This window comes from Dermacentor silvarum, chromosome 10 (genome assembly GCF_013339745.2).
Source record: "Dermacentor silvarum isolate Dsil-2018 chromosome 10, BIME_Dsil_1.4, whole genome shotgun sequence".
Taxonomy (NCBI): domain Eukaryota; kingdom Metazoa; phylum Arthropoda; class Arachnida; order Ixodida; family Ixodidae; genus Dermacentor; species Dermacentor silvarum.
Genome location: NC_051163.1, coordinates 76,438,472 through 76,453,610, shown reverse-complemented (window position 1 = coordinate 76,453,610; position 15,139 = coordinate 76,438,472). Strand labels below are relative to the sequence as shown.

Here is a 15,139-nt window from a genome sequence, read left to right as displayed (position 1 = left end):
AGCGTGTTTTCTCGCATGTCCTGTGTGTACCTTCTTGCGCTTCGTCTATATGTGAGTGCCGCACAAACTACATTATGATGACACAAGTGTTTTTTGCTCCTAAGCTCCAGACACAATTGAGCAAAATACACCTGCAAATAAGTCACAGGTGAAAACTACACACGCACGAAACACTGTCATCATGAATAGTAAGGGTGCGGGCCCCCCATGCTATGGAAGCCATGCTATACTTCCATTCTTCGAAGGGCGCAAGGTAATGCACTTATGCAGATGAGATAGCACAAAAAGCAATAGATGCAGAAAGCAGCAAAAGAAAACATCTAAAGGAACGAAGCCCTACATGACATACTACAACTTCATATACATCTGTCATGTGTGCATAGTTCTCACACAATTTTGCAGCACATACCTGGATGATGCAATACCAAGCTGACCCTTCTGAAGCTGCTGACAATGTAAGGCACAGCAACCAAATTTCTGATTTGTGGCAACACATCAATCGGCAGTCAATCCAGACTAAGGAAGTCATAGGGCCCCTTGAAGGACACTTTCATTGAAGCTATCATGAAGCCCCCTCTCTCCTCCCAGTACTTCCTCGTTATTCCGTTTGAAAAGTCAAGCAGATAACCGAGAAGGGAAACCTCACACAAATCTTTGTCAGCCTACCTGCACAGTGTTCACAGTGTAGATTTTCTTGAGACTGGCCGTGTACTCTGCAGCTGAGATACCTCGCCCCTCTATTCTGCAACACAAAACAGGAATGCGCATTCCATTTTCAATTCAATATAACGCAATTCAACATGTCAGCAAACAAGTCAGCAAACAAGCACATATACTGCACTTATAAACCACTCAAGAGGTAGGGTAAGCTAAAGCAAGCACATGCCTGATCAAGCAAGTACTTTTGCAGAATATAACAGCCCGATTAACAATAACTGACTGAAATCTGTTGCGCCACTAAGAGTTTCTTAGGTCTGAACATGCTATACTATTCATTGTAAGAGGGTTCTTTGTCAAGTTATAACTGGCCCGTACCCGTCTGAGCCAACAACAGCCCTTGTAATGACATACAGAGACTAGGCTGGAAACCGAAAGGGAGTGCAGCTAGGAGTACAGATTGGCGGAAGGATGTTTTGAGCATGACGACAATGCGGACCATGCATTAGGTTATACGGGTAGTCCAAGTCGTTTGTGCACTGCCAACTTTCCAAGCGCAAGTGGCCACTGCCATCAAGATACTTCAAGTTATTGAACGCTTATTTTGCGAAGATTTCAAACTGATAGCCGAACTTTAATGATGGACCATTTTTACTGTGTATGGATCTGCATGACGTTTCATTTTTCTTATGTAAAATTAATTCTTATGCGAAGTGAACGACCTTAGACTTGACAGGTTGCCCAGAGGTTTTGAAAAACCACCACCAGTCAAACGTGGTTAAAAAATCACCTGAGTTGCCCTTCAACATTGCTCTGTCACCAACCATGGTAGCTTAGTCGCTACGATGTTGCGCTGCTGAGCTCAAGGTCGTGGAGAAGAGTGATGGCTTGGGCTAGTTCGTAATTCATGGTAGAAACGTCGTACAGCACAAAGGACATGGGCTGAGAGAGACGACCCACACCGCGCTGACTTCCAACAATATTTCATTGCCATTGCCACATCATGTGTGTATATATACATGAGGGGGCATGCACGGAAAATGAAAGGCAGAAAAACAGGGTGCTCTAACAGCTAGTCATTTGTGACGTGAAAAAAAAAAAAAAAAAAACGCACATTGCTATCACCATCTGTTCAGATACATGACTTCACTAGGTGTCAGCGCGATAGAGGGGGGCACTAATGCCAAACTGCCCATATTTCTGCCGAAATCTGCTTCTATTATTTCCCACGTGAGCTGTAAGCTTTGTCTCACCAAAACTTCCGTATTTTCAAAAAGGGGCACGCAGCTGCAATCCCGGCAATAGATGCCCAAGTGGCCTTGTCCTGTGTTGTGAACGTTGTTGCAGTGCTCCCTTAAGCGATCATTCAAGCACCTGCCGGTCTGTCCAACATATTTACTGCCGCATAACAGGGGAATCTGGTAAACCACACTAGTTGCGCTTGTCACAAAACGTTTTCTGTGCTCAACAGAGCAAAAAATCTGATGCAATGTAGGCACACTGATGCGTTTACAGAGCCAGCTTTTCCGGAGCTAAGAAAACCACAGTGATTCCTGCGTGCTGCCCAATCTTCTTTAGATGATGGAAGACAACATGAACATACGGGAGCACTGCAAACCAGTGCCTTTCATCAGGCTGGCACCGCGACTGAGCGAGCTCGTCACATTTGGTCGCCTTTCTTGTGCTGGATACCCTATGGCCTTAATTTCTGCCATAGAACAGCTTCTTAAGCGCACTACAACAACGCTCAAAACACAGGACAAGGCCACTTGGGCATCCATTGCCGGGATTGCGGCTGCGTGCCCCTCTTTGAAAATATGGAAGTTTTGGTGAGACAAAGCTTACAGCTCACGCGGGAAATAATAGAAGCAGATTTCATCAGAAACCTGGGTAGTTTGGTGTTAGTTCCCCCTCTATCGTGCTGACACGTAGTGAAGTCATGTATCTGAACAGATAGTGATAGTAATGTGTGTTTTTTTCACGTCACAAATGACTGGCTGTTAGAACACTCCTTTTGTCTGCCTTTCATTTTCTACGCATTCGCCCTCATGTATATGTACACGATTTCACAATGGCAATAAAATACTGTTGGAATTCAGCGCAGTGTGTGTCGTCACCATCAGGGGCCGTATTCTGAAACGTTCGCCTAGGCGAAATCAGCGTGTGCGCTGATTGGCTGGTTGAGCTAAATTGAATGACGTCAGGCTCAACCACCCAATAAGCTCATCCAATTTTGCTAAAACAGCCAATCGGCGCACGCCTGAAAGCGAAAAAAGAAATTTCGCCTAGGCGAACGTTTCAGAATACGGCCCCAGCCCCTGACCCTTGCACTGTACGACATTTCTACGAAGGTCGTGGATTCGATCCCCACCATATTTCGTGGGGGTTAAATGCAAGAATGCTCGTGTAGGATTTAGGTGCGAGTTAAGGAATGCCAGAGGGGTTGAAAATTAATCTGAAATCGTACACTATGGTGTGCCCCATAATCAGATTGAGGTTTCTCTGGCACATAAAACTCTAGAATTTAACATTGCTCCATAGTGCGTCTTTGATGGTCCTCGTGGTTAGTGTGCCAACATCGCTTGCATATTTAATCGGCAGTCCTCCTGACTGTCACTTCCCAGACAACCTTGTTTTGGTGTGCTACGTGCATCAAATTTATCAATTAGGTCTCCAACTACACTGCATGCAGATTCTCCCAGATCGCTTGTTTGCTAAAATATATATATTTTTTGTGTGTGTGCATGTGTGTATTTTTCGAGCCCACACAAAATTATTCGTGGTTCGAGTGCACGGAATTTTCCTTACTTTCACCGGGTTCCATGTTGTCTTTCCCACTTTCTCAAGGGTCTAACGTACAGTAGTCGTACCAAGAATTCTAATAATATTGTTATGCTTAAGGTTGAACTGGCTTTATTAAAAGGATGAGTTTGATGGTGAAGAAAAGATGGCGTACTCCATAGGCTGCGTCAGCTAACATCTTCCTCTTCTCTTTGCCCGGCTCATGCTGTAGCAATATATTAACAGATGTCAAACATGTCAAATAAGTACAATCACATCAGAGCCAGGGCGTGTACGGAGAAAACATGCATAGGGCTTAGTCGACTCTGACACTAACGGGAACTCCATACAGTCGGGCATCCCATTTTTGCAATATTCGAATACTAGATAGTGTGTTGCACAAATACTGAAGGTGAGATATCCCCTCCTTCCTAATCGCGACACGGGATGATCAATGACGCTAATTAACATGCCTTGGTAACCCCCGTTCTTTTAAATTATTGTGTTCTTCATACAAACACAAGGATGAGGATGGTAAAACACTAATTTTAGGTTGAGTTTTTTTTTTTTTTTTGCAGATGTAAAAATTTTGTAATTTCATCGCACAGTAATATTCTTTTAACATAATTTGCAAGGCACAATCTAAAAAGGCGTTGAATTGCGAGTGCGGTAAATTTGTGTCGGCGAAGCAGTACTTTTGAGTGACAAAGCGAGGGCCGCTTTTAACAAACAAACAAAACAATTAGCCTGCCCTTCATCACTTAACTGGCGTAATCAGTACTCGTCGAGTAGGCAAGCGCAATGATAACGAAATTATAACCATTTTTTTTAATTTATATTTTAGTACATAAGCGAACATTAAATCCCAAAATTAATGCCTCACACTCGGCGAAATGCGCGCACGAACTGTTACAGAAGAGCCGCAGAAGCGCTGGAACAATGAAACCTCGCAGCGATGCGCTATTCGGCATGAAGCATGGACCGCAGCTGTCGGAAGTCAAGAGAATGCGTGAAAACAACTCATACGACAAGGAAACAAACGAGAACCGTATACATTACACATCCAATCAATCCCACCCTGGAGCGCTGACAACGCAATACAAACGCGCAACAACACAATTATCCCGTTCTTTACCGCGGGCTCAACAATGCTTGCCGTCGCTTCGGAAGAAAGCTCGTTCGCGCACCTCTAAGTTAACAAAACGGTGAAGGTGACGCCCTCGCCGAGAAATGCGCGATCGAATTTTATCTTCAACCCACGTCGCAACCACGCAAGAAATTCTCCGCGCGGATCGGCCACTGCCCTCGGCGGCGCTTAGGACCGCGTCGGTTGCGTTGTATCATGTGGTTGTAAACACACAATCGCTCACTGCAGCCGCAATGCCCCTCCTTCCTAAACTGCTTGCTCACGCGCGCAAGACACTTTGAACGTTGGCGGCGTACGCTCGCGCTCGGATTCTGTTCGACAAGGGAAATTACTCACTTGTCGAGCCAGAAGGTCCACTCGGTTTGCAGCGGGACGCCTTCGGCACCGTCATCCGGTATTGCTGCTGGCTTAACGTCGCAGCGGTCATCAACGGATCGGCGACTGTCGGTCTCCGCGTCTGCCATTTTGCGCAGAGCCGCCAAAGCAGACGCACGTGACGTGAAAACGAGAAGGCCGACCCTCGCCTTCTTCCAAGAAACTCGCGTAGTTTCGGTTTCGTTTTACTAAACTGCTTTGGGTGGTGAGAAGGATGGTTGGATAGATGGGCACTAACTGACATAAGGGACCGTGACGCCGTAACCAGTTAAGCTGCCAGGATATTATATATATATATATATATATATATATATATTGAAGGGCATAATATACATATTTATGCCCTTCAATGGGCCTGTAAGTTATTTTGAATAATGAATATATATATATATATATATATATATATATATATATATAGGCATACATTCGATGTAACTGCAGCTGTGAGGACAGAGCACAGGAACATTTGACTCAGGTCGGCACTAGACACTCTGATGTTGAGAACAACGGTGAAACCGTGCCTGCACGACATAGGCGATGAAGGAGGATGACCGCTGCAGGTTAGCGTTTAGATGTTGGGACCGTTTAATAACGGTGTCGCACACCCACTTTTGATAGAGTGACCTACTTTTGATCGCGATTGAGGCCGATGCTTGACCGCGATTGGCTGCCTTCCACAGCTTGAGCAAATGGGCTAATCAAGACCTAGAAATTCGATCCCGATCAGGATGGAACGCTCACCGTGTGACACCCGTATTAATCATACTTTATTCTTCAGCGGGTGCAAGGAACAACACGTCAGTAAAAGCATCTCGCGTGAATAAAAAGCAACCATGAAAGTATCATCATCAAAACTTCAAGCTGAGATGAGTGTGGCGCCATGGTGTGGCGTGGCCGCGTGCGTCTAAATGTCGTACAAAAATCCCTCACGTGACCAGATCCTAGGCACCTAGGGACACGATCATTTAGGGACTTTTGAGAAGGCGCGATGGTGGCGCCAAGTGACGACGGCATGGGATGGCGTGTTCGTTCTCGGCGTGATCGTTCTCTGGCCCGCGCCGACCGCGCGTTGTTCAACATTGCGTGTGTGATTGTGCTTGCGTTGCTTGTGTATTGGTTGTAGGTTCTGTGTTACTTGGCGGAAAGCCGTGAGTAGTGCTTGTGTGGCAGTGCGGCTTTGGCCTCGGTGAGCTCTGGCAATACAGAACCTGCGTTGTGTGATCCGTGTTCCTTGACAATGCGGAGGTGGTGACGATTGAAATGTCGAAGTGGCGTAGCGCCTCGGCAGTGCAGTTCAGCGAACCGCGTCCGCCTTTGCATAACGGACGTCGAGAGACGTGCTGCTCTCTACAAGTCATAAAAATGTGACTGCGTCGACCGCCCACGGTTCAGCGCTGAATGTGTGGTTCAAGTACTGTGCTTGAAACGAATGGCGCAGCTGTGGTGGCAGAACGCCATGAGGCCTCAGTTCGTGCTCTGTGCTTGAAACGAGTGGTGCAGCTGTGGTGGCAGACCGCCGTGAAATCCGTGCTGTGCAGACGCTCGAAATATCCAATTCACGTCGGCGTCTTGGCAACGGCCAGTTCGCGAACCGGCGCCCTGGAGCGGCGCCTCTGTGCCCGCCCTATTCGGTAGCATCGACGCAATAATATTTACGTAACCAGTCCTTGCTTGACAGACGCCGATGGCGAAGGTGCTGCGATATGCTGCCGGCCAGCTTTGCAGTTTTTCTCACATTAAAAACATTTAGCATATATACATGCCTAGCATGTGTTATAAGACAATGTCTACCATGAGACGATTGTCAGGAGTGCCCCAGTACTGCTCCCAATCTGGCACACGACCTCCTCTATCACCTTACCTCCTCCTCTAGCACCTTACCTTCGCCAAGGCGAAGGTAAGGTGCTGTTAAAGGATAGCGGCCGGTAATAGCATGTATGTCATTCCCAGCAATATTGTCAAAACAGTAGTCTGTATGACTAAAGAGGATGCGTTCATTGTAATCGTTCGATGCTCGCGGCTTTACTACTCCGAGCAACACCAAGCCAAAGTCTCGAAAGGTGCTGAAAGTTTGAGCTTGAACCAATAAGATGTACTTCCTGACACATCTGTTCATTTCACATTGCGTGAAGTGTGTTCCTTCTGCATGAGCATTTTGCTTAGTTCAACTGAACTACACATGGATGTGTTTTCTGAAGTAGTGGGGTTTAACTTTGAATTTATGGTTTATGAGGGACACTGCAGTGAAGGGTCCTCCTGATGGAGGTGCAGCAAAGTATTCCTGAAAAGGGAACCAGGTAAATTCCAATCGTCTGAAATGCTCACGATTGAATTCATTGCAATGAAAAAAAAAAAAAAAAGATGCCGGGAACTAATTAGCCTTAGCATAATTGATCTCGTAACTCGGTACGAATAATTGCATTGAAAATCCGAACTCGGTAACCCGAGACGCAGAGGGTGTGGCGGAGTGTGCAGTGAGAAATTAAAATTTGCACATTGGAGTTTCTGCACTCCTCTGTATATCAAACGGGGGGTGGGGAGTAAATCGCCCGCCCGCAAAACTTGCCAAAATATTCAACTTAGTTCTGTGACGAATCATGCAAGACTTCTTCGCCATGGAGACCTTCAAATGGCATGCCGCAGAGAGTAAATAAAAGTGCGATAAAAATTTTTACATGTAAGCTAGGGCGAGATCCCGTGAGAACCACTTGCTGTGCACCGCAGCGCTTCGATTGCTATTCTCATCCCGCATATCTACTGTATTAGCGAAGATGCCGTGATGGTGGACGCGTGGAATTGAATGCGTATTTACGCAGAGCGACAGTAGCAACTGTTTTTACGGTGCGTACACAAAACCGTGCTTGGGAACAGTCGGCAGTGCTGAGCTAGGTCGATGTAGTCGCAAGCCGTCAAGGTGTCTACTACACATTTTGGCCTCGTCAGGGCACATTAATTGAACAGAGAACCATTTTTAACAAAGTTTTGCAAGTACTTAAATAAAAGAAAACGAAAACACAAGGCACGGCACACTGTACTGACTAACAACGCGGTCGCCGTTCCGAAGTGTTTCGACCATTTCTAGTTGTGGCGTCGTCTGCTATGGGGGTAAGTAGTGGCGGCATTTTTGGCAACTGCCCGAGCACGTGACTTTCAAAAGTGGAGTCACGAGCTGCCGTAGAGAGGGCCGGTATGAGCAGGTCGCCAATTTATAGAGGAGGTCGTGATCTGGCATTCCACGCTTTGCATGCCCTCAGTAATCATGATGACAATGTGGGCCCATTTTCTTCAAAGTGAGTTGCTATTCTGTTTGCAAAATGGGGAGGCTAGCTAAGCTGGTCTGTTCTTTGTGTTTTGTCAATTTGATGACAAATTATTGGCAATGTTATTTTAAGGTGCTTTTAAAAGATGTTAAGCCTACCAAAAAATTGCACCAGTGGCAGTGTTCTTTGGTGGTGACAGAAAAGTGAAACTGCAGACGACCAAGTTGGTCATGCCCGCATTTTTGCAAAATTTAAGAGCAATGTCGGCACCCACAACCTTACAACTGTGATTGAGCCATGGATGGCCACATGCTTTCTGCACAAATTATAGGCCCTTACGCAACATCAGTGAAGAGCCAACAGACCAACGTACTGTGTTCCCTTCAACCTAGGCAGTCTACAGTTCATTGTTGTCGCAACAACTGATCGCCCCGCAAATTCACAGCCTGTGCCTTCTGCTGCTACTACGGTCAACTCGTCACCCGTGCACAACACTTCTAGTTGCCCTAGTGGTAGTGCCGTTGCTTCTAAATATTGAGTAACCACACATTGTAGGCTACAAGGGCATTGTTGCACTGCATCTCATCTCCATGTGTGTTGTGTTGCTGTTTGCATACATGTCCTTGTTTGATAAGTGCTCTGAATTTTTTTCACTGCTGCAATGTCTTGACTGCACTGTGGCAGTGTTGTATGTACTATCGATTAACCTCCATATACACAAGTGCTTTGATCATCAATCTTCAAAAATGCAACCTTCATGCTGCTCCTTCCTTCACAAGAAAGCTTGCATATTAAACATTATTCTTGCCCCAACTAGAATTGGTAGGTTCAATTTGGTCACCTCACCAGACATATCTAATCCGCATTCTTGAGTATAGCCAAAACTGTGCTGCACGTTTAATCGCCAGGGATTGCAACCAATATTTGAGCGTATCTAACATTATGTTGTCATTGTCACTACCATCCTTGGAATCATGCCAGAATGTAGTGTCGCTTTGTCTGCTACATAAAATCATTCATAGTGAGCAGTCGTCCACCTTGCCTCTTGTTTGTCCATCCCACACATCTAGGTGCTTGCACAATCGCCTTAGCGTCCAGCACATTTTTGGTCGAACTAATGCCTTTGACTTGTGTGCTTTGCCACGTGCCATTAGGCATTGGAATGGTCTTCTCGATAACATTGCTGACATTAACAATACTGTAACCTTCAGACAAAAAATCAGTATGTTTGGGTAGTGTTCAAGTGGTTTCTATTTCTGGTGTATGTAACTTTTTTTATGTAATTTTGCAATCGTACTATTCACTGTATAACCCAGCTTTCTAATGGTAGAATTTTACTTCACGATTTTATAATTTGTTATCTTTAATTTATTGCGTTGATCTTGTGTCGCTGTTTATATTTCTAACGTTGTATAACTTTTTCGCTCCTTTGTTATGCGATGCCCTCCCCCCTCCACGCAATACTCCTTCTGGAGCCTGTGACGTAGATGAATACATAAACCAGATGGCACTACTGTTTCTTGTGAAATCAAAATTGTGTATATTGTTGTGGTTTTACCAATAGAAGCTCTAAATCGTAAATTGTTCTCCTGCAATGCCGGCAACGTATCCATAACAGGCCAGTTGTGTATATTGCCTAGAATTATCGTTCTTAGACCCTGAAAAGTGTGGAATATCCTATCTTCCTGTCTGTCCGGGTCTTTATCCATTTTTCCGTAAACTTGGGTCACTGGGTAATCCTAAAGTCCCTTGATCTTGAAAGTAGCGACACTCTCCTCCGCGCGCGCTTTCCTCCTCAATTCTCCTCGCCCGCCGGCTGCGCCCGCTGCGCACGGCACGCTATTGCGCCTGGGCTCCCGCGGACGGGCCGCAGAATTCGATGGAGGCGCATTATTTTGGGCCAGTTGCGCGCCCCAGTGGCGTAGAATATTTTGAAAAATGGTGATAACAGCATGGAGAATGCTGAAGGCCACGTTTATGATGAGGTTGGTTTCATCTTAAACCCGTATGAATGACACACACTGATGTAAAAGGAGCTTTGAGGCGAGTTCTATACTCCAGTTATTTTTTCTGCCACATGATACGTAGCTTTACTTTTTGCATCTGATCTAGTATTGCTTGTGGCAGATCGCTCTATGTTTGGCACTTTTTCTTGTATGTGCACGCATGTGCACCGCAGGTATTATATTCAGTGTGCCTTCTTATAATGAATTACTGGCGAGAGAATCGTCCGTCCATACGTTTGTCTCAATGTCAAAGTAGCTTTTGCGCTGTGGTTTCTGCATTGAATAGGACGGTTGCACAATTTCAGTGCGATGAAGCGGTGCCGGCAGCCACTCATCACCCACAATAACAGAAGCTGAGGAAAGGTATTTACAGATTATTTTTTAGGCGTCGGTGTCAATGAAGCTTAAAAAAATACTCGGTATACCTATGGGAGAAGGCATTCTATATTTTTAGGCAAAATATACGCCTCTGGAAAAGGTATTTTGATAGTTCACACCAACATACCGTTAAATTATGTAGTAGGATAGTTAAAATTGTGATTTTGATTAGACATCAGAAAAACATTTATCACACAAAAAACAAAAAGAATGGTCAGTAAGAAACGTTATTTGACAAGATACAGATAACGTAGAAGAGTATCATATAATATTCAGAATGAGAAACAATGCTAGTGCACAAATATGCCATGCAGTACGGATGGCAGCTGAGAAAAAGACATGCCCAAGAAAACAACAGTATTAACATTACGCCATGGCACAAACCTACACCGTTTAATACATGATAAAGCAGTATCAGTGCGGCCGAAAGTTGACGGGCAATTCGTTCTTGCGCTAAGAGCTTGTCCTTTCCAAAAAGCGGCTCTGTTGCGATCAAAACGACACTCCTGGTGCAAGAGATACCACGTTTTCTTTTGAGCCGAGCCACTATTTGCAAAGAATATGCCATGCGCGAACGCTCAGGAGATTCGTTTCATACTGGGCGCGCATGCTCAATCGAGTCCTTAATTTTAGGAGCTGTATAGTTGGATACAGCCCAAGAACGAAGGGGCAAACACCCCTCAAAGCGTGTCTTCCAACCAAGGCTATCGACCGTTTGTCATGACGTCCTGCTTAATCCACTAGCGTGACATCGCCGTTGGCTGGTACGAGCTTCTTCGAAATGCCATTAACCGCAACATCATTACTATTGGCCGCTGCCACTTACCGGATTGAAGGTCAATGAGTAAAAAGTTTTGAGTTCTGTCCGAGTGTAGTTCATGAAAAGCGCAAGTGACATTTACTAAATAGCTGTATATATTGACACGTATACATGGTTATCTTTCATCGGTGGCCGCTTTCCACCGGCTAACAAATGTTAAACGTTATCGCTCGGCGCAGGACGCGCCTGTATCAGAAGTTTCTAGAACGTTATCGATGCTTCTTTTCGTTGCCTGTTTTCACCAACGCTTATGTTATCTGATTGTGTGACCAACGCGAATTGTCTAGAACTTTCTGGAAGACACGCGGGCATCAGGGATTAATCTGGAACCTTCGATGACTCAGGTATAAAAGCCGACGCATCTCGCCGCTGATCAGATTTTCGACGATCGCCGACTGTGCTCGCCGCTATCGTTGTGCTTTGAGTGTACCTTGCTTTTGTGGGCACAGGTTCGCCCAAAAAACAACCAGTTTCGTCGTACACAGTTTTACGACTGTTTTCCTCAGCGTCACTACTACGTGACAATATGCAGTGAACATTGGTGAGCTTGGCTTCATATGCCACACAAAAAGCTGGCTTAACTGGTATAAGTGGCGTAGCGAGTCTGACGCTTGACTGCTAAGCAAATTCAAGAACTGAAAAAGATCACCAGGTGTCCTTAGCTATCGCCTAAGAGACTCGAATTCGAGTCTTGTAAAATCTACTGTAATTCACCTCAATCCACAGTAATCCACCTTCACTCACCTTATTCGACCTTAACCCACTCTAACCCTCCTTAATACACCTTGATAGAAGTTAATGCACCTCAATGCACTCTAATCGTCCTTAATCCACATTATTCAACCTTAAACCACCCTAATCCTCCTTAATACACTTTAATCGACCTTAATCCATCTTAATCTTCCTTCATGCACGTTAATCGACGTTAATCCACCCTAATCCTCCTTATTATATCTTGATCCACCCTAATCAAGCTTAATCCTCCTTAATCGACCCTAGCCCTCCTTATTTAACCTTAATCCCCCTTAATCAACTTTAAACACCTTAATACAATCGTTAATCAGTCATGAATTTAGTTTGCTAATCATTAATAATTTATTATACATGGCTGGACATGATTTGACTCGCTTCTGGCCTTCATTATTAGGTCACGTTACTTTCTGTACCTCAAACGCTCAACTTGAAACATATCCAACTAAGGGTCTCGCCTTAAAATGTGGACTAGCTGGCGCTCATCACCTGCAATACCACGGGTATACTTGCCACTATTTTTGGGGGCCCAGCATTCATTGTATTTGTGACTGACACACACATCGAAGTAAGCTGTAAAGAGCTCCTCTACAAGCTGCTATTTCGATTTTCAGTAAAACAGGCAACGGATCCTAATCACGGAAAGTGCGATCGAGAGGCTGTATCTTCGGGTACATCTGTTCAGTGGAAAGCAGAATCTATGTGCTGCATTTCCGATTGAATAAGAGTTGACTACGTGCGAGGTGGAGTCCAAGCAAAATACTCAGCATTCTGAGGAGAACCCCATTTTTATGCAACGTACAAATTGCCGCAGCAAAAACGCGAATGAGCAGGCCGGAAGAATTGAAAAAAAAAGCAGCATTAGGGGATGCTTTGATATGAGCACTAAGAAAGGCGCCTTACCTCGCAAACAATACTGTTCCTTGTCGGAACAAAGTTCTTTCGGCCAATGTTGTGCAGCCACTGCTTCTTGCGCAAGCCATCACTCTTTCCTTGCGGTATCGTAAAAACTGCATAGCCATCATCACACTTCTTGCTGCAGTTATATGCGCAGCAGCGCGGCATAGCGCCAGCAGACAGTGCTCGAAACAGCATGCAATGTTAGCGCGCGACGTTCTCTATACGCCGAGCCAGCCGAGCTGAGGCGCAAAATGGCGCGAACGAAAAAGCAAAACACAAGCAAAACGCAAGCTCGGCTCGTTTCTAAGCGCAACGGCAGGGAGACCAATCATCGTGCAGGAAAACGCGCCCAAGGCCGTCTGTCGCGGAGGGTACTCGCTAGGGGCGAGGAGGAGGCGAGGAGGTCGCGCGCCGGCGGCAAAGTACAAAGAGTGGCGGTACTTTCCTACATCAAGGGACTTTAGGTAATCCATGGTATAAGGGGTAGAGCACTGGGGCTGTTGTGCTGAGGACACCCAGTTTGAAACAAAAATAGGTCACGAGGTATGGGCCGGGCCGCTCATCAATGACAAAAAAAAATTTCTTAGGTGCTGGGCAGATTCGAATCGAATGTCAAGCACCGACTTAGCGGCAACCCTGCTAACAGGCGTAGCATGTCCAGAGGGACTCGTGAGAGAGGAGCCCAGCTCATACATGACTGATCTCTGTGGTGGCAATACAATGTCTCTACATTGTTTCAATGCTATCGTATTAGCATCGGCATCATCGTGAAATGGGTTGTGCCAGAATTTTTCTTTCTAAATTTATTCGCCTGTACCTATGTGCCACAGCTGAGCTTCTATCTCAACATTAGTCGATCTCAACTGAAGTAATGTATATATAGCCTTAGCTATAATTTCTAATGAGCATGACTGATTCTCACCAAGAGTTACAGCCACTTCAATTCCTTCACAATCTGCACCTGCATTATCAAATATGTTATAGTGAAGTGAGTCTGCCACAACTGAGGATCGAACATGTTTTCAGTTTCAAGCAAACCATGCCAGTCATTTTCATGAAAGTGGCATTACAGAATTCATAGGCATTCAATTGCACAATGCATGCTTATAGGCAATTTTATATTCAGTTCATGGCAGTTGCCATCTTGGGCTGTCGTAATCAAAATTTTGTGCATAGTGACGTCAAGTTTACTTAATCCTGGAATGTTAAAAACACCTGTGCACTGACTCTAGGTTGTTACAGCCAGAAAAATGGGTATGTGAGCAGCCATGGTGAGGGCGCCCCAAAGCTCCAGTAAATATGATGCCTGCATGCGCTCCCCCCCCTCCCCCCCTTTCACCATTCAGTGCAGAGTAGGGAAAACTGCGTCATTTGCAACTGAACAGAAGTTACAAAAAAAGAGTTCCATAGAAAAATTTACTTTATTTTTCATTAATTGTACATAATGACGGAAGTCTGCAGTCAGGCATTCCGCTCACTAAGGCACATGGAAACAAAACAGGAAAACAAAAATGAGTAGCTCATAAAAAATTAAGCCCTCGAACATGCAATATACATCCATCACCTGTGCACCATCAGCCCGATTACAACTTTTCTATTACTGTGCAAATATAGCTGTAGCCATTTCCCTTTGCACACTCAACTTCTTTCAGTGGTTTATGGGTTCAATTTATTAGATATCTTTAGTGGCACACCTAATTTCCTTTTTTTTTTTTTGAGAAGCTCAATCACTACATACCTGTGATGCTTTGTTTCCCAAGCACCAAATAATGCCAGCAACCTCATCACGTTATCATGGCAATCTCTTAAAAGTCACAATTTTATTTGGTCGTTTTGACAAGATTGCCAAGCTGATTAAACATGAATTGCACTGAATCCTTCCATATAATCTCAACTCTTTCCTTGATCGGCACCAGTATATCAAGCTTTAAGTTGACAACTTGAAGCATCACTTTCATATTCTTCAGGATAGGTAGGTTATCTTTATGTTTGCTTGGTTGTTACACATTATTGATGGCAAGCGCCATGAACACTTCCAGATTTTGCGAGAACTTTCATTTTTCAA

At 44.9% G+C, this 15,139-nt stretch overlaps 1 protein-coding gene and 1 long non-coding RNA gene across 2 annotated transcripts in view; one reads left to right on the top strand and one right to left on the bottom strand.

Moving 5' to 3' along the window:
* LOC119466123 (eukaryotic translation initiation factor 4E type 3) overlaps positions 1-5,077 on the bottom strand; it is a 52,899-nt gene extending 47,822 nt beyond the window's left edge. Inside the window, exons 1-2 of the mRNA XM_037726611.2 lie at positions 4,922-5,077; positions 667-742 (exon numbers count right to left, since the gene is read on the bottom strand). Of these exons, the coding sequence (XP_037582539.1) occupies positions 667-742; positions 4,922-5,049 (204 nt within the window). The 5' untranslated portion in view covers positions 5,050-5,077. The remainder of the gene's footprint in view (positions 1-666; positions 743-4,921) is intronic.
* Positions 5,078-7,893: 2,816 nt separating this feature from the next.
* On the top strand, positions 7,894-14,407 carry LOC125940591 (uncharacterized). Its single transcript, XR_007463776.1, has 2 exons — positions 7,894-9,953; positions 13,539-14,407. It is a non-coding gene; the product is annotated as an uncharacterized LOC125940591 (long non-coding RNA).
* The last annotated feature ends 732 nt before the right edge of the window (positions 14,408-15,139 follow it).